General features: G+C 41.9%; 1 protein-coding gene across 4 annotated transcripts in view; it reads left to right on the top strand.

Annotated features, from left to right (window-relative positions):
• The window catches only part of TTLL11 (tubulin tyrosine ligase like 11), a 231,818-nt gene extending 211,561 nt beyond the window's left edge, over positions 1-20,257 (top strand). For all 4 annotated transcript variants that reach the window (XM_075060650.1, XM_075060651.1, XM_075060649.1 and 1 more), the window contains 2 exons: positions 4,958-5,064; positions 17,242-20,257. In XM_075060650.1, coding sequence (XP_074916751.1) covers positions 4,958-5,064; positions 17,242-17,531 — 397 coding nt within the window. In that variant the 3' untranslated portion in view covers positions 17,532-20,257. The remainder of the gene's footprint in view (positions 1-4,957; positions 5,065-17,241) is intronic.
• The last annotated feature ends 1,814 nt before the right edge of the window (positions 20,258-22,071 follow it).

Genomic DNA, 22,071 nt, shown 5'->3' with positions numbered 1-22,071 from the left:
AAATAAAATCTTGGGCATTATTTTCATACCAGTGTCCTTTGATGTAAATGAGGGAAGAAGAAATTGCGTAAATATCTGAGTTATGAACAGAATTAATACTGAGCGAAATGTTTTCCAAAATTTAGCACTCGGTATCAAAAGCTCTTCAAAATGAAAGGACAATGTGGTAATCTTTCTGTACTTATCTTCTTATGCTTTGATACAGCTGAGTTTCCAAAGCTATTTGGCTGGTGAATTTAGTGTTTTGTAGTTGCTAACAAGCCTCTCTCTGTAGGCAATTTTTGTTTTAAATTCTGCCTCTTATAAACTAATATCTTAATCATATTTCCTTCTCTGAAAATACAGTAGAATAATCTGCAGGAGCAATATAGTTGCACTATATTCTGGCAACACTGATACTCTAACCCATACTTCCCAAAACAGAACAGAGTGGGAAAAATAAACACAATATACTCTGTCTTAATTTGTTTTCAGTGTCCATCTCTTGAAATATGCTACACGAATCAGCTGTTTGAGTGAATTAAGCTAATATCTGGCAAGTCCCATATTTGTTTTCTTCTGGTAAAATGGGGAACATCTAAGTGTATTTATCTCATTTTTCCTGAACTATGTAACACATTCCCCTAAATCACGGTCTCGCTATGCACATAAGAACAGTGTACGTCAGCATTTATTAAGTAGCCTTTTTTTTGTAATTGGATGATGGTGTACTTGCTGTCTGCGACAGCGGCACTAGCTGTCGTGGAAATTGTTGTGATGCCACTAATTGAGGAGTATCCATTTGGCTGGGGAACAAGCTGTACGAGCGAAGGGTTCTAGTTTTGAATGACTGGCTTCCTAAAACAGTTAAAAAGGAATCTAGAATTTATTCATAGATCTGACTCTTCAGTTTAGTTTGTTTTTAAAGCCCCCATTTTACTTGTCCCGTCTTGCTCCATTTTCCAGCTCTTCAATATGAATGTTTGAGCAACTGAGGCTCCCTTATACTTGGATGGAGCAGGTGTGAGAAGGTTGGAGGGAATCTAGGGTGTAAAGGGGTGTTCAGTGTAAGGGAGTCTATTTTACACCTCCTGATGCTGAAGTTGACCTGTCCTCTCACCCCTTTGGGAAACTCCTGCCTGCTGTTTTGAAGAATTAAGCTCCACAAAAAATGATTGTGTACATGTCTGTGCTGCTTTGAAAACATCCAGCTCAATGTCAGTCTGGATCTGCTTATACAAACTGCAGTTCTGAAGTACTTAGGCTTGTCACTCAATTCAGCTGGCATTGTGTATTGAATCTGTTGGCTATAGACATTATTGAAGAGTTATTTTTTTCCTCCCATATTTGTATGTGGAAAAGCAAGTTCTGGAACATTGTAGCAAACATAATTCAGATATCACAAATGAGGAAAATAATAGCATTGGAGACAAAGGTAATTTCCTTTTACTGTACGTGTTATTTAGGTACGTGTTTAGCTTTTTAAGAGAGGTAATAGATCCTTAAAGGAAGATGGGCATAGACTGATCTGTGATCCAAAGCTTTATTCAGTAGGAACACTTGGGCCTTTATTCCACTGCCAGTTGATGGTCTCTAACAAATGTTAGCATTTTTCATAGTCCAGATCTCCTTGTTTAATTTCCAGTAAACCAGAGGAATGTCAGTGTGTTTGGACTGAGCCAGAGGAGATTATTGAAGCAAGGTGATTTCCCTAGCTGTGGGTGCATACCCTGCTGTTCCCAGTCAGGAGGGAGGCTTTCCAAATGCTGCTCACTGATACATTGTGCACTAATGATTTGCATCAGGAAATTGCAACTTGCAGTGGCAGGGATTTCAATTTATTTTTTCATATACTTTTATTGTGTCATTTTCATTGTTTTTTAATGACTGTACGTGTTCCAGTTATGGTACACACATCCCATTTTCTGTCTTTCATTGACTGACAATATAAATAAGCAGCAGGAGCAGATGCACTCTTAAAATACAGAGATCCTTTTTTTATCCAGATGCCCTTAACTCTATTTGTTTTTATTCATTCTTGACTGTTATGTAGATTACAGATAGAAAAGACTATGGGGCATCTGCTCCATCCACAGGCCAGTGCAGGATAGTTCACTACAATGTATTTTTTACTGTTGAATCCAGCCTTGATTTAGATACCGTGGTGATGAGCATAGTATAAATGTCAGGATAGATATTCCTCTTAAAGATTATTCCATAATTCTTATTCTTATTCTCCTTGTCCTTGAATGTTGAACTTCCGAAACCATTTTGCAACAGCCTCATTGGCAAAGAACAGGGCCTTCAGAGCACCATCAAATCTTGTCAGAGGCCATGCATCAGTAATGTGTGATATTGTCTGCCTTTGGCATGTGGGATCTCCTCATTGGCCCCAGGCGTGAAGGCTAGTTGCACGCTGAACTGATTTTGAATGAGCCAGGTCAGAAGGCCCCAGGAGTGATGTGGCAAAGTACAAGCATGGTTGGAGTCAGTTATTAAGACTGGTTTCTGACTTCAGCTGCGGACCATTCTTCACGCCGCATAGACATTGCAGGGCAAGTGGGCCCACAACGGGTGCCTAACATACCTCACTGCAGGAATGTCCTCCTTCATGTTCTCTGGTGTCTCTTCAATTCAGCTCTAATATCAGTAAAATCTAGATTTTTCTCAGAGTTCTCCAGTCTCTGTGCCCTTCTTCTAAGAATCCTCTAGTAAATTTATAAGAGATTGTTCTTCTTGCCCATGTCAGAGCATTTGCTAGATTCCTTTCCTCAAGAATGAAATGGAAGGTACATCAGTATATAGATTTATGTGAGCAGGTGGTTGCAATCTGTCCTCACAAGTTGTAGTCAATCAAAGCTTTATCTTCTTCCAGTGGGTTCAGTTTATTGAGAAAAGGAACTCAAAATGAAATACACTCTACCTCAATATAACGCTGTCCTCGGGAGCCAAAAAATCTTACCACGTTATAGGTGAACTTGATTTGATCCGCCCGAGTGCACAGCCCTGCCTGCCTCCTCCTGCCCCCCCCCCCCCGCCTCCGGAGTGCTGCTTTACTGCATTATATCTGAATTCTTGTTATATCGGGTGGCGTTATAATGGAGTAGAGGTTTACTATGAAATACAGCCTAAGCCCGTGCTTGGCTGCACCTAGGGTACCTAGAACAGCACAACCCACACCCTAGATCTCCTTTACCTTTAAAGAAACCCTATCATCTCTCTTATAGCTAGGTGAGTTAAGAAGCTACTTGGAAGCGTGAGACAGCAAAACACATGTAATATTTTCCAGCAGAAGCATTTCCTTGCAGGATCAATCTCTTAATACTCCATGTAGCTTTACACAGGCATTTCAAATGGATCAGGTAAGTATCATACGGTGATAGACTCATAATAATAACTCCAGGAGGGTAGAACATAAGAATGGCCATACGGGGTCAGACCAAAGCTTCACCTAGCCAAGTATCCAGTCTTCCAACTGTGGCCAATGCCAGGTGCCCCAGAGGGAATGAACAGAACAGATAATCATCAGGTGATCCATCCACTTTTGTCATTCCCAGCTTCCGGCAAGCAGAGGCTAGGGACACCATCCCTGTCCATCCTGGCTAATAGCCATTGATGAATCTATCTTCCATGAGCTTCTCTAGTTCTTTTTTGAACCCTGTTATAGTCTTGGCCTTCACAACATCCTCTGGCAAGGAGTTCCACAGTTAACTGTGCGTTGTGAGAAACAATACTTCCTTTTGTTCGTTTTAAAGCAGGTGTGGGCAAACTTTTTGGCCTGAGGGCCACATCTGGGTATGGAAATTGTATGGCAGGCCATGAATGCTCCCGAAATTGGGGGTTGGGGTGTGGGAGGGGTGAGGGCTCTGACTGGGGATGCGGGCTCTGGGGTGGGGCTGGAGATGAGTGGTTTTGATTGCAGGAGGGTGTTCCAGGCCGTAACTGAGGGATTCGGAGACTGGGAGGGGGATCAGAGCTGGGGCAGGGGGTTGGGGCGCCGGGCAGGATCAGGGTTACAGGCTCTGGGTGATGCTTACCTCAAGCTGCTCCCGGAAGCACCACCATATCCTACATGGTAGTGTGGCCAGGCAGCTCTCCGCACTGCCCCATCTGCAGGCGCTGCCCCATCTGCAGGTGCCACTCCTGCAGCTCCCATTGGCCTCGATTCCTAGCCAACGGGAGCTGCGGGATGAGGGTGGGGCACTTTGGGTGGAGGCAGTGTGCGGAGCCCACTGGCTATCCCTACATGTAGAAACTGGAGTGAGGACATGCCCCTGCTTCTGGGAGCTGCACAGAAAGCCCCTGACCCCGCTCCCCAACTGGAGCGCCAGAGAGGGGCAAGCCCCCAACCCCACGCCCCGGCAGGAGCTCGAGGGCCAGATTAAAAGGCTCAATGGGCTGGACGTGGTCAACGGGCCGTAGTTTGCCCACCCCTGTTTTAAAGGGTAGCAGTTCGCAACAATTGGTCAAGCCATATTTTTGGTGAGAAATAGTAAGTGGATTTTTGCAATAGTAAGTGGTTCTCTTGCAAAATCCAGCTGATTGAAAAACATATATAGCAGGTTGTTAATCCTGTTGTTTTCAGGATATTGATATGAGGTTGAACACATTGAAAGTTCAGAACTTACTTAGAGGTGTGGCAGTATCCACAGTACTGGATCTGCACACTGCTAGTTCCTATCAGAGCTGGTGTCCGAGTGCTCTGAACACGTAGGAAGGCTGGTTGTATACGTGACATTGTAAATGAGAACATACAGGGTTTTCTCCATTATATAGTCCATGTATATTTAACACGTGCTGGTTTGATTGATATCTGCAGCAAGCTAGGTGACCGTGGCTTTGAGCTGAGCTCTGTGTGCCTTCATAGTTGCCCATCTGGCCTGAATAAACCCTTTCTCCCAGTTGCCTTCCCACAATTTGACTAACTTTGGAAGTAATCAGACTTTTTCTTGATCTTTATTTGGTTTATATTTAACAGGAACTGCAAGCTGAGTAACAGCAATTTTTCAATGGCTTCCGTGGATATTCTGTACATCGATATCACAAGAAGGTGGAATAGTATGGGACTAGACCAAAGAGAATCAGGTAATTCCATTCCATACTGGGAGAGTATGTACGTTTCTGTTTCTAGATAGCTTTTGCCCTCATAAGTGCACACCCAGCTTCCACTAATATTTGTGGGAACGGTGCCTCTGCATCTGAGTGCAGAATTTGGCCCATTACTTCTATACTAGCTTCCCTTCACGTGTAGCGTAGGTCACCTTTGTTTTCAGGTTCTCATTGGATTTGGGTTTCACAAAGCCTCCCCTTTTGTGCTTGCAATTTTGCAAGTGTAATTTTGGGTTTTGGAGGTGCATTTACTGTCATCTGCACCTGCAAACTCATGTGATGTTTGAAGGCACTTTGCCTTCAGTGTTGCACTGAATCCAAGGCACTTACCAATAACCTGTTAATGCCATGGTGAAGTACGTTAGATTTATGTTCACGTAAGCAGATTCTGTGATGCCTCATCCGGGTCCACCAAATCCATAGTAAAAGCAGCAAAGAATCCTGTGGCACCTTATAGACTAACAGACATTTTGGAGCATGAGCTTTCATGGGTGAATACTCACTTCGTCAGATGTGAAGTCTCACATCGTCTCAGTGAAGTCTCCATTCTAGCATAACTTGGTGCACGCTGCATTCAGACAGTAATTTACACAGCTAACAAAAAAATCAATTCAAGAGCTTCAAACAGACATGTCTATCTGCTTTGTTGGTCAATTCTGCTCCTCGCTTGGGTGATTTTTGGTAAAATCCAAGTACTGCATTCATTTGCTTTTCAGATGGCAGGTTCTACCCTACAGCTCTTCATTCTCTGTCCTTGGCTTTGTGATGAGCAAGGAATGTATGATGCGTTGTAGCAGGAACTTGCACTACAACTCAGCTGTTAAATTGGCTCCAAATTTAAATGATATCAAAAAGCTTTTTTTTTTTCCCAAAAGAGAAATTTCACTGGAGCAGCAAGGTAGGTGTTCCTATCAAGGTACTGCAAATGGCAGCTAACTTACTACAGCTTTGTTGGCATTTGGGAGCGAGGCTTAAATCTGAACATTTGAGGGTAAGTATTCATCTTAATTATCATTTTAAGGGCTAAGAGTTCTCATGTTTTAAATGAGTTCTGAAATTTTGCTGCTGCATTAAGCAAAGAAGAAGAAAATAGAAAAAGAAACCCCATCTCTAGTGCTGAATGTGTGGTAGCAGAAACATGCCTATTTTGATTACATTATTAAATATGGAAATTGATCAGCAGTAGCAGAAGGAAGCTGTTTTTCATGTTTATTGCTTCAAACTAGCATTACCATCTGGCCCATTGTTAATTCTGGATTAGTTTTTCATGTTTTGTTTGCATCTTAAATTACTGTGTATAAGCAAAATCTGTACAGTTTGCTTATGTAATGGTGCTAGCACAGATTGTTGGTTTGTTTATCAGTGTTTCTCTTTTGTTTTGCTGACCAGAACAAGGAGATGGGAGAGAGATTTATTTTCTGTACACTCCAGCTAACAACATCCTCCTCCTCTCTGGCTTCTCTCACAGCTCTATTTCCTCCTCTGAGCCTTGTGACAAAGTTCCTCCTCTACCTTGGTGGGTCCTGCGCTTCTTGGCAGATTTGCTCACCTCAGTGATCTTCCTCACAGTCTGGGTCAACTCCTCCTGTGTCTGATCAGGAGTTGGGAGGTTTGGGGGGGAACCCGGGCCTGCCCTCTACTCCGGGTTCCAGCCCAGGGCTCTGTGGATTGCAGCTGTCTATAGTGCCTCTTGTAACAGTTGCATGACAGCTACAACTCCCTGGGCTACTTCCCCATGGCCTCCTCCAAACACCTTCTTTATCCTCACCACAGGATCTTCCTCCTGATGTCTGATAAATGCTGTCTCCTAAAATCCTCCAGCAGTCACACTCTCTCACTCTCAGCTTCTTGCTCCCAGCTCCTCACTCGCACTCCTTCTCCTCTGGCTCCTCCCTGCCTGACTGGGGTGAGCTCCTTTTTAACCCAGGTGCCCTGATTAGCCTGCCCTGATTGGCTGCAGGTGTTCTAATTAAAGTAGCTATCTCCACTTGCCTTCTAGAAAGGTCTTAATTGGCTCCAGGTGCCTTGATTAACCTCAACTGCCATTTGGTTACCATGGTCCTAGGGATTTGTTTAGCCTGGGGCTAACATACCTGTTTCTCAGTACTTTACTGTAGCCATCTGGCCTTGCCCCATCACACCCTACAAAATGCAGCGGCTGAGATCATCATCTCTGTCCCCTTTTACCACCTATCCAGGTTCAAGCTTCTTGTCTTAATTCTGTCCCTTCCTACTTAACCAATCTGTTCTCTACTTGTGTTGCTGCCTCATCCTCTGGGCTCTATTGGTTATGCCAGCCTCAGTTGCCACTTGTCTGCTCCACCCACCACTGCCTTCACACTTTCTCCGGGTGACATCCTTTATGCATGCCAATGATCAGTTACACTGCTACCCTCTCCGGTGTCGTATCCCTTCTCAAGACCTATTTTTGCCATGATGTCTTAAAGAGATCAGCAAATGTATAGTGGCTAGGCTGAGGGCAGCTGGGGAAAGTCCTGATTTATCTATATAGTTAGAAAACTAGCACCTCCTCAACAAGTGTCTCTAAAAATGTATCCGTTTGATTGGCTCCCTCACTCCCCTTCCTGTGTTTCTTGTCTGCTTAGACTGTCAGCTGTTTGGGGTAGGGAGAGTTCCTGTCTGTGGGCATGTCCAGTGTCCAGTACCGTGAGTCCTCCCAGTCCTGATTGGAGCCTTGGGGAGCTGCCCTTATATTAAATAATAAGAATATTTACTTAGTCTCTTCACATTGTTCTGGCTGGACCTTAAGGGCTAATGCAGTTCTCATGGAAGTAGATGCTACTTACTGAAGACTGTGGAGATGCAATTGCTTATACCAGTTCTGAGTTTAGTACTAAAGCCGTGGGGGCTTGATAATGCAGGAGAATTATAATGGGTTATGGAGCCTTTCACTTCTAAGGTACTAATGGGGTTTAGCCATTCAAAGTAGGGGGTTTCATGGTACATGATTGTAATTAAGACAAACCGTTCAGTCTTTCCCACCCTACTCCATCTTGACAATCTTGCACCGAAACGTGTGTGGATAAATAAGACTAGAGGCCAAACTATTCCAAAGTGACTAGTGATTTTGGGTGCCCAGTTTGAGACCAAGAGTAGATTATCAGGACACTGGAGAAATCTGGCCCCTCTTGGGTGTCTAAGGTTGGAGACCCAAAAATTATTAGTCATTCTTGATATTCTTGGCCAGTCTGGCACTTTTCTCAACTAATGTCCTGTCATCTTCTTTTCTTTACTTGTGCTTTAGCAATGAGGATTCTGTTCCTTGCTCTGCAGAATTCCCTTATCTAAAGCAGAGTATGGTTACTATGTATTACTCTTATTAAACATTTATACTGCAATAGTGTCTAGAAGCCTCCAGCAGGGTTAGAACCTGATAGTGTTATGTGCTGTATAATCTCCTATAAAGTCACAATCCCTGTCCCCAAAAGCTTGTCATCTAAGAATACAGTTCCCCTCAGCTTTACTGGGCAGAAGAGTTGGACCTAAAATGTTTATACTAGATTGCTACCTTTATTCCCACCAGTATCAGCTTTATACTTTGTCTTACTCTACATACCAAGCATGTACAGTAGACTAGGTTTTGGTATATCTCACAAGTCTGTTTTGAAGCTCTAAAGGGGCCTCTTTATGCATGCATAGAATTTCCAATAAGCTTAATGAAACTTATGTGCACACAACCAGGGAAGAATAAACTCCTTATGTCTGATACTTGTCTGAATGAAGATAAACCTGCATGGAGGGGAGCCAGAGCTAAACAGACTCCCACTTAGGACCCATAAAGGAAGCGAGAGTGTTAAAAGGCAAATTAAAAACCCCACATTTAGAAAATGATGACATTTATTTTAAAAATGACTTTTTTCTCTATTAGTTTTACTATGTACCCAGGACGCTGATGAAACTGAACAATAGGTAGCTCTGAATAGCTTCTCTGCTGCTCATGAGCCAATCTAATTGTCTCATTATAAACCCAAGCCTTTAACATTTTTAATGTCCTCATGTAACTTTTGTATTAGGAAGTGGAAATGTGAATGATGGTATTGTTAACCAGTGGGTTTGAAACCCCTAACTGCACACAGGCAAAGAAAGCAAACAAATGCTGTGAAACTAGCCATACCAAGACAGTTATTAGATGTAAGCTCTCGTCGTCAGTCATATTCCGGAGTTGGGGGCATATCTGCAGCCTCTTCTGAGAAACAAACATACAGAGCACCCAGGGGAGGTCAGTTCATTGGGTTTTATGCCTCAGGAGCACACAGAGTAGGCAGCCACGAAGGGCAGTGGGCCAAAGTCAGTCAGGATGTAAACCGCAGCATAAATTCCACATCAGATACAAACCAATCCTGAAATGGATATAAATGGCAAAGCAGAATAACTTGTACCAGTCTAGTGAGTGTAGAATTAGTGAGACTCTCCTTCAAAGTGGTGGAAGGGTATGAAGAGTTGACACGCTACATAATTTCCTTCCCCCCCTTTGCCTTCATGCCTTCTACCATTCTGCCCTAGTGTATGGAAAACCTTTCCTCATTTTAATCTCTTCTACAGACCCACTTCTTCCACAGGGTCCATATGGCACACGCAGGAAAGTACTGGCTCAGAGAGAAACCATAAACTCCTTTCGGCTCTCCTAGGCCCTCTTATCTTTCTGTCTTGTCCTGTAGTCTGTAGGGCCTTGGCGACAGCAAGAGTCTTGATGCTTGTATTTTGTAGAATGCCAACCTCAGTGTCAAATAACAGCAGTAAAATGGAGTAGGGAGCCAATTTTATCCTATTCTCTCCCCTGAGTTGCTTATTTTGCTATAACCACTGCCGTGCATGGAACTCAGCCTAGTTTTGCATATCCACCAAATGCCATCAGTCAGAGTCAGGCTGCTCTGTCATTAAACCCTCCTTTCAAACTTCTTTGCATCCAACTTGTGATTTAAACCACAGTTTAAATAAGTTCCCAATTTGACTGAGAGGCTTTGTGAGAGTTGCATGTTTCCATGGGCTGATAACTTTCCAGAGGCAGTCCGCTGGAGAAGGGGGATTAGTAGAGCCACTCTAGGCTGAAGACATGGAAGAGCCTGTAATAACAAAATATTCACAGGCTCCCACTTCCCAGTGAGCGATGAGGAAGAGAGAGAGTGTGACAATAACCCCCTCCTCCTCCTTGAGGAGAGCTCAGGTTTGATGTACCAGAAATCTTGGAGTGGAGATTGCCAGGGCATTCTTCCACTTGGACTTCACCTTCTGTTGAATAGTCTCTCTCACGCAAATTAGAAATTGCTCACCTGGGTTTTTTGTTTAAATAAAAAATATGGCAGCTGAAAGGGAGTCAGAACAACCCCAGGGCAAAGGCTGCAAACAAGGTGTTTCTGAAAGAACAGCACCGAACCTCTTAAATCCAAAAGGCAAATGAAAAATGTTTGTTAGGCTATGAGTGTTTATTCCCGGCTTCATCACTGATTTGCTGTGTGACCCTTAGAAAGTCACTTAGCCTCTCTGTGCCACAGTCTAGTGATCTGTAAAATGAGAGTATTCATGTTTACCTTCCACACAGTGGGGCTGTGAGGTTTAATCCTTTGCTTAACGCATTAAAAGAAATCTACCAAAGTTTAATGTCCAGATTTCACATGCCCTCTGTATGTTATGTTGCTTTGGTTTCTATTTTCTTAGTTTGCAAGCTTTTTCAGACTGTCTTCTCTGTGTACCTTGTACAATAGGGCTCTCGTCCTGATGAGGGCAGTGTGAGTAATGAATAACAATGACAGGTTTCAAGTATCAGAGGGGTAGCCGTGTTAGTCTGGATCTGTAAAAGCAGCAAAGAGTCCTGTGGCACCTTATAGACTAACAGACGTTTTGGAGCATGAGCTTTCATGGGTGAATACCCACTTTGTCAGAAGCATGTGGCAGGTTTGAGGGTCTCCAGTGAAAGGTAAGGAGTCTGATAGCAGCTGGGGCAGGATTCAAGACAAACTCCACTTCTCAGGCTCAAAGACTTTGTGTATAAGCTGTCCCAAAAAGTTCTTTGAAAGGCATGTATTCTAAATGGCAGTATATTAACATGCTCAATATATTATTCACCTGATGCTTTTTCTGGCTTTACACATAGATCGTAAAAGTGGTTTCATCTCCCTTAAACAAATGTCTCCAATGTACCACACAGATGTCTGCAGTATAAATCATATTGTTTAGCCTTAAAAATGGACCATTGTATTCAGCTGTCTTGTGCCCATTCCAAGGGTTGCTATGTGTTTATTCTGTCCGCTACTTGTAACTTCCTTTCAAAGGAAAACAAGCTAACTGAAATCTCAGCATTTTCCTCTTTCCTGAGTAAGGCACTTACCTTTTGCTCCCACTTAAGGGTAGACTTTCTTTTATATAATTACTTTTTTCTCATGGTGAGCAATGGTAATAATAGATTTGAGTACACATTGATAACCCGTGGGACCTAGCGTTGAGTACACACACACAAATCATTGGGTTGACTTTGGTATTAACATTTTCTATATTTAAGCATAGAGGAGGGTTTTTTCCTCAAAAATCTTTGCAAAATTATTTTTCCAAATTGATAAATTTACAGTTTTGTACTAAATGCTCAGCAAATTACTGGTGCACCATTAAATGACTTTGCAATATCGGACAGTGGAAATGCTATTACAGTGGCTGTATTTTCTGCTATTTAACGCAAATTGCATTACATATTTTCCTGTGGTCACCAAAGAAAATGATTTGCTTATGAGAAGGTTTGGCTACTAGAGATAGACAATAGTTTTCTTCCGTTAATTCTTGTCTGGGTTAAGCTCTGTAAAATAGGAAACAAAGCTGCTAGCTCTTGTGTACCCTCAAAGTATTATTATTATTATGAGAATTTATATATGGCATCTATCACCATGGCATCTGAGCATGAGGCTCAAATAGAGAAAATCGAGGGACCCCCTGCTGTCGACTGTCTTCCTCTTATCCTGGTATCAAAATAGCTAGCCCAACACTATTGCTTGGTATCCTTTGTTATGTTCCTTTCAAATATAATAGATTAAACTCTGCTGGGTAGATTTTGTTTCTTTTGTGGTTGCTGAGCACACACAACTCCAGTTGGGAGCTGCTGGTGCTCAGCATTTCTGGGAATCAACAAAGATGTCTCAGCTTGGACACCGTAGAATGGAAACCCCAGGATCAGTGGTCCCTTTTGTAAAATTTGGCCTTTGGTGAGCATTTTGGATTCAAATGATCACATGAAAAAAGCAACAGAATGTGGGCTACATGCTGAATGTTACACCTGTGTTGACACTAACTAGCCTCTGGATTATGTAATCAAAGACACATTGCTTTGTGCTAGGAAAAAGAGTTGGAGACTGTCAGGTTACACGAGCTTATATATTTTAAAAATTTTCAGACGTTTTTATCTTCTCTGTTTGAGTATCTAAGATCACTTTACCTGTTAATGGTCTTGTCACCCTTTTTTATTAGTGGGAGACAAGGTTTGCTTTCCTCAATAAATTAAGAATGCCACAAAATAGGTTTCTGTAATAAACAAATCACTTCTGCATAATACATTTTTAAAACATGAGCAGTCAATCGTATTCTACACACCCAAAGTCCCATGAGACAATCACAATGAATGATGAGTTGATGCTGTGACATCTTCAGCTAAATTAGCAATACTCTAGGCAGTGTGTGTCTGTATTCTGGTGAAATATAAATTACATTGTTTAATGGGAGTCCAGGCTGACCTTTTGGTCTGGACTAGCCTCAGCTTGCTAATCACCATTCTTAGTGAGCTGGCTTGTCTGTCATTTAATGAAATGAAGAAAGCGTACTACTGTCTGGTAGTTGTTTGTTAGTTTCACTAGCCTGACTTTAGTGGGTAATGATCTCCCTACTTGCTCTGTTCACATGTGTAAACCTGTCACATACCAATTTGTCAAGATAGCAGAGTTCAGAGGTGATTTTCTTGTTGCAGTAATGGCTTAAGTATATCGAGTGTTTTATAACTTAAGCTCTAAAATTGCTATCACATTCCAATAAGAAAATAAAGCCATATGTTTCTGACAGCTGCTTAGTAGCTTTTGTGAAATAAGTCTGGACAAGTGTCCCTGTCTCAAAAAATACCATTGTCATTGGCATCTTTGTTGGCAGCTATAGCTGTAAAACTATGGATGGACTGACCGTAGAGACCTAATGCCTTCACAATGACAAAGGTGGTGTTTTCAAGTGAGAATTGAGTCACAGTGGGGTGTTTGAGGGAACCTTGCATTGCTGCTGCCTGGTGTATAGCACTTGCTCTATAAATCAGAAAAGAAGGATGGTCCAGTGGTTTGTCACTAGCCTAGGTCTTGGGAGACCCAGATTCAGTCTCTACTCTGCCACAGACTCCATTTGTGACTTGGGTAAGTCACTTACTCTCTCTGTGCCTTAATTCCCATCTGAACAAGGGAAATAATAGCACTGCCATGCCTCAGAGGGGGGTTGTGATGGAGATAAATACACTAAGGATTGTGAGGCACTTTGAACTCTACTGATGAAAAGCGCTATATCAGAGTTAGGTATATTAATTCTAATTATACACATGCAGGTGTGCATGTACTTTTTTTTTTAAGGAATAAAGCGGTGGAGTAATAAAAAATCACTCCAGCTGAGAATTCCCTTCCATGATTTATCAGTATTTTATTTCTACAAAATGGCTGTTATCTCTCTCCTACATAAACACCCAAGTGTCTCAATGATATACAATGGTAGTTTGCTAGAATGTGACCAGATATCACACCTGTAAAAATACTTAGGTCCTGCTGAAGATCTAAAAGTGCTTCACAGATGTTTATGAAGTCTGCACCCTAGACAAGTATTATTTTACCTAGTTTATAAGAAGAGAAACTCTACTGTATATTAGCCTTATATATAACAGCTGCCATACACATCAGGCACACGGAGTAATTCATAAAATATATTGCTCAAAGGAGTGATAAAGGGAACAAATGTAGTTCTAATATCAGAGGGAAAAACTGAATAAATAAGATAGGAGTCATCAGATGTTTAATAATGTCTGAATCACTGCACTGTACTTGGTATAGCTACGTTAGGAACCCCCTGATTTTCACAATCACAAAACAGTAACAAGGTTTCCAGTTGCTCAAAGTGCTGTCTATACGGGTGTGTGGGTGTGTGTTTCTACAGAGAGGAATCATCCAGAAAACCTGCAGACTTCTCTTTAGAATTTCACTGTGTGACCAAGTCTTTTATTTTAAATTAGTTAACAGAACTGTATTAGCAAAAGAATCACAGCCAGGTGAACCTTCAAACCCAGCATTTCAGCATCCAAGACTTACCAGATTTGTTTAGGGTTACAGTGAACCAGAAGTTTTCTGAATAAAAATGGAATGTAATAATCTTCCTGAACTATCTGTACAATTTGACTTTGAATTTGGTCCGCTTCCAACTGTAAATCACAGAACAGCTGTTTCTGTTATTGTAAAACAGCAGCTTCTAACTTTTTCCATTAAAAACTCTGCATGAGTGTCACTTACGGGGGGGAAATATGTATGCTACTGAATCGGCCCTTTTCCCAACATGATAGCTCACCATGACTGATAAAATAATTTACTGAGCTGGCAGCTGCTGCTGTCAGATAACCCAACAATTTCTTTGCAAGCTGTTTCACCACAGAGCTTGTAAGTGACCCCAACTGCAGTCTTAGTTAAGAGAAATTATACTTCAGACTGTAATTGTAATGTTTAAAAAGATGCTTTTTCTTGCAACATCAATAAACCTAAATTGAGTTTTAAAAAAACCCCTCAGCATCTGATCTTAAAATAATCCCCTTAAGTGTATATTCTAACTGGGTGAGCCAGTTACGATGCAAACCAGATATGACAGCTCCTTGCTGCTGACATTCTACAAAGGCATGGCGGTGCATAGGTCCTTAATTAAGAATTAAATAGGGTATTACAGCAAGGTTCCAAAATGCAGGAATTAGCCACCCTTTCCCTGGGCCATTGTAACATGCTGTTAATGTGATGCAATCAGAGGACACCTTGGAAGTCCTGTTTCTGCAGTGTCTGGCTTCTCTGCAGGTTGCTTGGGGAGAATCAGAGAAGCTGAACTTTGCTGAGGAATCTTTGCCATTGCTCTGCTTTCCCTTATTGCACACTCCAAGAGCTTGGGTTTCCTGCAACTGCAACAGATCATCTGTGCTAGAGGGCTCTGTTCAGGTCAAGCAGAATCTCTTTCCTGATATCAGTGAAATTACACACTCACCTGGGAGATATGTAGAAAAGTCCCACAAGTAATGTTAGCAGACTCTTTTCTTGGAGCGGACTGGGGAAGCCAGTCCTTTAGAATAACTGATTGAACACATGCACCTCAGCGATGTGCCTTTGTCTGTCCCACCTTGGGGTATGAACTTTCCATCGTACACATTTAAGAAGGGGTGGGAGTTAGGACTTGGATAGGAGACCTGAAGGAGAACCCAGCTTTTTGGAGGCAGTAAGGGGTTCTTGCCTCTGTGTCCGTACTCTGCTCTGTGTGTGGCTGGAGGGGCCATCTCCTGGATGAGAGAGAAATCTGAACTGTTAAAGATCTCAGGGCACCTCTCATCAAAGCAGAGGAGTTAACGCTGGTGTTTCAGCTGAATGTTTAGTCTTACCAAGGCAGGGGTGAAGAAGGCAGCAGGAGCTAAGGGCTGTTGTTGGGGAGGAGAGAGAATCGGAGTATTCATCTGCAGTCCCTTAATGAAGAACATTCAAGTTAAAGTACCAGTCCTTAGTGCGGTAAGGACTGACAGGAAATGGCTAAAGAATGCCAAACCATTGCAGGAGCAGCTTTCCCTGGAGCCAGAGAAAGAGACTCTAGAAAACCCAAAGTAGGCCAGCTGCTGCTGCAGAGAACCCAGCCAAGCTACCATGAGCTGAATAGCCCATCTGTGCCCACATGCAGGCTCCAGTCTTTGCACTTGGCCTTTGAAGTTCTGTGTGGCCCGCCAGGCCCCAGCCTCCCGTTTGTGGCCTCCTTTAGTTAGAAAGGAAAAGCGTCTGCAAAGAATTGTGGACTGGAAAGTTGTGCTTTTGCATGTGCAACAACAGAGCATCAATTTACAAAAAAATGGAGGGACTGAATTGCTGAAAGGAGTGATGGTGGAACCACGGAGCCTTTCACTTCCAGGTGCCAGTTCAAATCCAGCCTAGGTCAGTGGAGACCAAGCTGTTACCATCTGATGGCTATTTGGTGACATATGTGAAACAAGTTGGTGAGTCACAGTCCAGTTCCTAGTAGAGAAGTGTTCACATTGCCAACACCACTACCAGGACTGTCACTAATTGGTAGACTTAGTGGGCATCTCAGCAGAAAGGCCACGTATGGATGGCTGCAAAGGGCAGTGTCAGCAGAGAGGACAGGAAGTTTAGGATAACTCACTTGTACATTTCTGAGGGCACCCATTAATGGGGCCAGGTTTACAGAGCCATAAACTGAAACACCCTGAAATCTGGAGTGTATTCAGCTCTGAGATTTTGGTTTGGTCCCATCTCTAAGAAAGCAAAGTTTAAAATGACACACTTCAGTTGCACATATGACTTGTTTTTTCCTTGGGCAGATTATATTCTCTGGAGCTCAACATGTGAGTATGTGTCAGACTCAATTTCAGTGTAATGTCTGAAGCAACAAGAATCAGGGCTGATCTTGTGTCAATTCAATTTCACAGCCTCTTAGAATCAATAGTTCCTGTAGCCATTTACCTCCAGATGCCAGACTATCAGGTCAGACTGATGCTTGTAGAGATCACAGCATATCCTTACGAATAGCTTCTACTTTCAGGAATGTCACCCATCTATAACCCAATTTGAGCATGTTTGCTGTTCTGGTACACTTCTTTTAAATCTTTGAGTTGTTTATGTGTCAAATACAAGGAAGATGTCTCATTTTGGTCTTTGAAGGGCAGAGGATGGGTGTTTTTGTTTGTGACCATTCTAGGCAGTTGCTGCTTGAATTAAAAAGGAGTTAACTAATTGTGTGTGTGTGTGTGTGTGTGTGTGTGTGTGTACACATCCACTCTTTGGGATGAACAGAGGTATAGAAATGAGACATATTAGATTAAAAGACTGCAGCATATGAGAGAAGTCTGTGCCACGATTCTAATGTAAACTCTCTTCTTATTTGAAGGGATGTGCTTGCAAGCCTTTGTAGAAGCTTTCTTTTGCCTGGCTCAAAGAAGATACAAGTCACTCCCACTTCATGAGCAAGTGGCATCATTGATTGATTTCTGTGAGTACCATCTAGCCATCCTCGATGAGAAACGCCTGGTTTGCAGCCGAGGAATGACGGAACGCCGAGCAGAGCTGGGTACCTGTCAGCCAGATGGACTCCACCTAACCGCAGCTACTCATGCGCCTCTCCTGAACCGCATGACTGCTGCCAATAAACTTACAGATTATAGAAATCATCGGTCTTGATGGGCGCTATCAAGGAAAAAAGACAATGACAGGCTGGAAACTGATCCCTGAACACATGCTGCAGGAGGTGAAACACAGGCTCTTGAGTTCTTCCATCTGACAATCACCGTTATTTATTACAGCTTTCCCTGATTTATGCTCTTCAGAAATGACTATTGCAAACTTCCCCTTCCACGTAATGACTCTCAGTGGAAATGGCTGTTATTTATTATTTCCCCAGTGGACATACAAAGTAGCTGAAATGACAAACTGCATCTTTTATTCAGAGTTTATAGAAAATAATTTATGAAGACAAAGGGGCAAAAATGCAATGTTTACGATAACTGGCATCATGGGGTTGATAGCACTGACTGAGAGGAGCAACCTCACTGAAGGAATTTCAGCTTCAGTAATGCCTAGGAGAAGCCAATTTCTACAACATGAGCAACATGTTTTTGAGCTGCGCTGTGTGTTCTGGACATTGTTTTGAAACCAAGTAAGGAGATGCGAACTGGCATTTATAAATTGTGTGCTTTTTTTTAAAAACTAAAACCCAAAATTATGCATTTGATCACGTTTTAGGCTTTGTCTCTTTTAATGAGGATTTAACTGTGTTTTGTTTTGTGTGTATTGATAGAGTTTTTGTCTGTTGGGGGCTGGCAGCTACATACTGTATTTTTTAAAAAAAGTTAATCCTAAAGCTCTGAAATCATAACCACTTTTGGGGTCCAGCTCTTTGTACACAGCCTTTGTTGCTCCAACTGCTGTTATATGTCAAAAGAAAAGGTTAAAATGGCTACCAATCCTGCCCACCTGTATACTCCAAACCAGCTCCATTAAGTTCACTAAATTGATAGGTGGGACTTCAGGAGGACTGCATGCATATGGATTGATGAGCACCAATCCTGCAAAGAGAACTGCAAAGGCTCACCCCAGCAATGTTCTCTTTTCAGGGTCAGGGTCTAGGAGCCAGATCTAAAGCCCAGGGAAGTCAGTGGGGCTTAAGTGGCTCTGGATCAGGCCTAAGTGAGTCAGTTGTCAGGATCAGATGCTGGTTATGATCTTCATGGCCTTGAATGGTTGAGGACCCCACCACTGAGATTTCCAATTTCCCATGGTCCCAACACAATAAAAAAAAAAAATTTGGATTGCTCCAAGCATTTCATCTTCTGGGACAAGTGTGAGGGCATTCTTGGCTGAAGGCCTCTGAGAACCTGAGTTTGAATTCAGGGCACAGCACTCTTCACTCCCACTGGGTTGGGAGTTGAGGGCACTTAGCATCATGTTGAGTTAGGCCCATAGGGCCTCAAAGCAAAGCCTGTTGAAGTCAATGGAAGGCTCCTATTAGTTTGGATTAGGCCCTTAGTTAGGCCTTGATCTTAGTATTATGGCAAACCTCTGAATTCATTAAGATCTGGGTCAGGTCCTCAGTGGATGTAGATCGGTGTAGCTCCATCTGACTGAGAGGCTTTCAGGGCATCTGGGCACCGTTACAGCAATAACAAAGAGCAGTGCTCTGGGGCCAGACTGCAAATTAAAATGAAGATAATTCTATTGTTTGGTCCTTTGGAGAGGAAAATAACTAGAATTGTTCATTACAGTATAGTGCTTTATGTACTGCATGAGCACTAGCTCTCTGGGCCACTGCCTATTACCCTGTAACTATGCTCTGCAGATAGGAGCAATTCCATACTTAGTTTTTTATTTTAATAATTATTTGAACAGCTATTGTACATATTTTCTCTGTACTTGTAGCATGTTCTGGCCAGCATTCAATGCCGTAATTAATATTCTGTCACAGTACAGCACCGAACTGTGCAAAGCTAGTTTTTCAAGTGTGTGTTCCTGTAACTAATGGATTTAACAGTAAAAAGCTAGACTAATTGAATATTGGATTTTTTTGCTATCATTTTTGGACCAGGAATGGTCCTAGAGCTGTACCTTTTCATATGTCCTCAAATTTCTCCTTAAAAATATATATATTAGAACAAAGCTGTACAAGAGAATACAGTAATTCCTGCTGGATTATGTTACTAGATTTCTTTTTAAACTCAATTACATAGTTTACTCCTATTTCATAGGAGACAAGTTGTGGGACCCACTAGTTTGCACTCCCATTGACCTTACTGGGGGGTTAGCCTCAGCGAGACTTTGATACTTAGAACTTCGGTACAGTTGACAAGGAAGCTTCCATTGTATAATTGTTGCTAGTGGTAATGCACTTACCCAAATGTCTGCAAGAAAAAATCCTCTCTTTTATTCTTTAGAATTCAAGAACCAGGGCTAATTTGAAAGCTGTCCATGCTGTGACCTAGCTAGCATAATTACAGGACATGAAGAGGAGGAAGTATGGCCTAGTGTTTAAAGCATTTTGGGACTTGAGTGGCATGGGTTCAATTCCGTACTCTGCCACTGTCTCTCTCAGAGACTCTGGGCAAGTCACTTTGGCCGTGTCTTAGCTTCCCATCCGTAATACAGGAATAATAGCACTGTCCTAACTCACAGGGATGATGTGAGGATAAATACAGTAAAGATGGTGAGGTGCTCAGATACTGTGGTGACGGGTGTTGTACAAGGATCTAAGATAGGACAGGATGGGCTACGCAAGCAGGTCTGTGATAAAATCACATATTTTTCAGTAAATTTCAGCAAAATGTTAGTAATTATCTACTGGATTTTATTACAAAAATTGTTGCTATTTGCAAAAAAGATTTTGAATGTTTTTTTTTTTTTAAAACACATTTTAAAATTTCAGCCATTTTTTATCTTTGATTACATTTCAGAATTTCAAATTTAAAATTTGATGTTTCTTCTTTATAATAGGATTGAGGTAACTCAATAATTAAGCAAAAAAAAAAAGACATTTTAATAGGTGTTTTCATTAACCTGGTTATGGTTTGGTAAAGAAAGAAAACTGCAAATCTCAGAATTTCCAAAGTGGTGTTGTAGCTGTGTGGGTCCCAGATGATGAGAGACACGTGGTAGCTGAGGTAATAGCTTTTATTGGAAATTGCTCCCATAAAAAGATACTAACTCACCTACCTCATCTCTCTCAATTGTCAGAGGTAATCAGGTGAATTCATTCCTTCATGTGTAGCATGCTAGCAAAAAGCTTGGGCATCAGTTACATCCCACTTAAGCCTACATGGGGTTGCAGTGAGTGTAACTAAAGACAGGATTTGACCCACTGTCTTTATTGTGATATTTAATTAAATTATGTGTGTAGTCTGCATAGCTGATCATCTCCCAGGTACCACAATGAGAACCCTGGGACCCATGCTCTTGTCCCCTTAACCAAAGTGAGAACGCTAATACTTCATTGTCAGACTGATAGTGGGGATCTTTACACTGATATTACACTACCCCTTGATGTTTCAGAGTTCTATTAAGCATCCCTAAGATCACCATTGTTAGGGTTTTCTCCCAAATGGAGTTCTGTGGTGCTGAACTCCTACACAAGATGTTACACAGTGAAATATACCGTACATGATCCTCTACTCCATTGATACCTCAGGGCACCACAGAGGAAGCCTACTGCAGTGCAACACAAATGGAGAGGGGAGATTGGCTTTTGTATTGACTGCAATAAAGGATATGTTAGCTCTAGACTAAGAGAAAGAGACAGGAAAATCTGTATGTCCTATTTTAAAGACAAGCAGAATATCTTGGGGAAATTGTATAACAATCTTTGCTTATGGACCAGATGATTTGGGACAGTATCTCATTCTCTAGGTTTTTATATCACATCCTTCACTGTGGCACCCGAGGGCTTCCCAAAATCATATATCCCCTTTTTCTAAATATTTCAGATTTTGCCTTCATGCAATGGGCTGTAACTACATCAGTGGTGTCAGACTGTTTTTTTTTCTGTCTCTCTTTGGACCTACACATTCTATCTTCTAACCTGCTGTCCTTTAGGATGATGAAAAGCCCCAAAGAGTACAGTATATTTTGATTTCACATGCATTTTAACAGAAAAGTTACTGCTTCCAGTTTTAAGGGCATGCAGAAAACCAGATACTGCAGTGACGGTCATAATACCAGGGATTACACAAGATTTTATGTCTCTGCTGAAAATGACCTTCGGGGATACGCTTCCGCTGCAGTGGAGGATTTAGCATCTTGACATCTGTTTAATATAATGGGCTAAATGAATTTACACAAGCAACATTTAGAATTTATGCTCTTGATTGGAAAAATAGCTGCATGTAGCCTATAACTGCCTACTAATGGTAGTCAGTAGTGATACTGCAGAGTGCAGTAAGAAGACAAACTGATCCAATTAGAAGCGATATGAACTGGACCATGTTAATGTCAGATGGCACAGCACTTTTATCTTCTCAGACTTGTCCTCTCCTTTTTTAAGGGCAAATCTTTTCTCCTGCAATGGCCAGACAGCTTGAAATGTTTTGTGTGTTGTGCAGTGAAGAGTGTAATTTTAGGCTGAAGCCACCATCAGCTTTGTTTAAGTTTTATAAAGATTATTGCAGGATGAAGATAAAATGCCATGCTCCAAGTTTTGGCATCTGTCAAAACAGATGAAGCTGAAAGGATCTTTTTT

The sequence above is a fragment of the Chelonoidis abingdonii genome, chromosome 24 (assembly GCF_003597395.2).
Source record: "Chelonoidis abingdonii isolate Lonesome George chromosome 24, CheloAbing_2.0, whole genome shotgun sequence".
Lineage (NCBI taxonomy): Eukaryota > Metazoa > Chordata > Testudines > Testudinidae > Chelonoidis > Chelonoidis abingdonii.
This window is presented reverse-complemented; position numbering and strand designations above follow the sequence as displayed.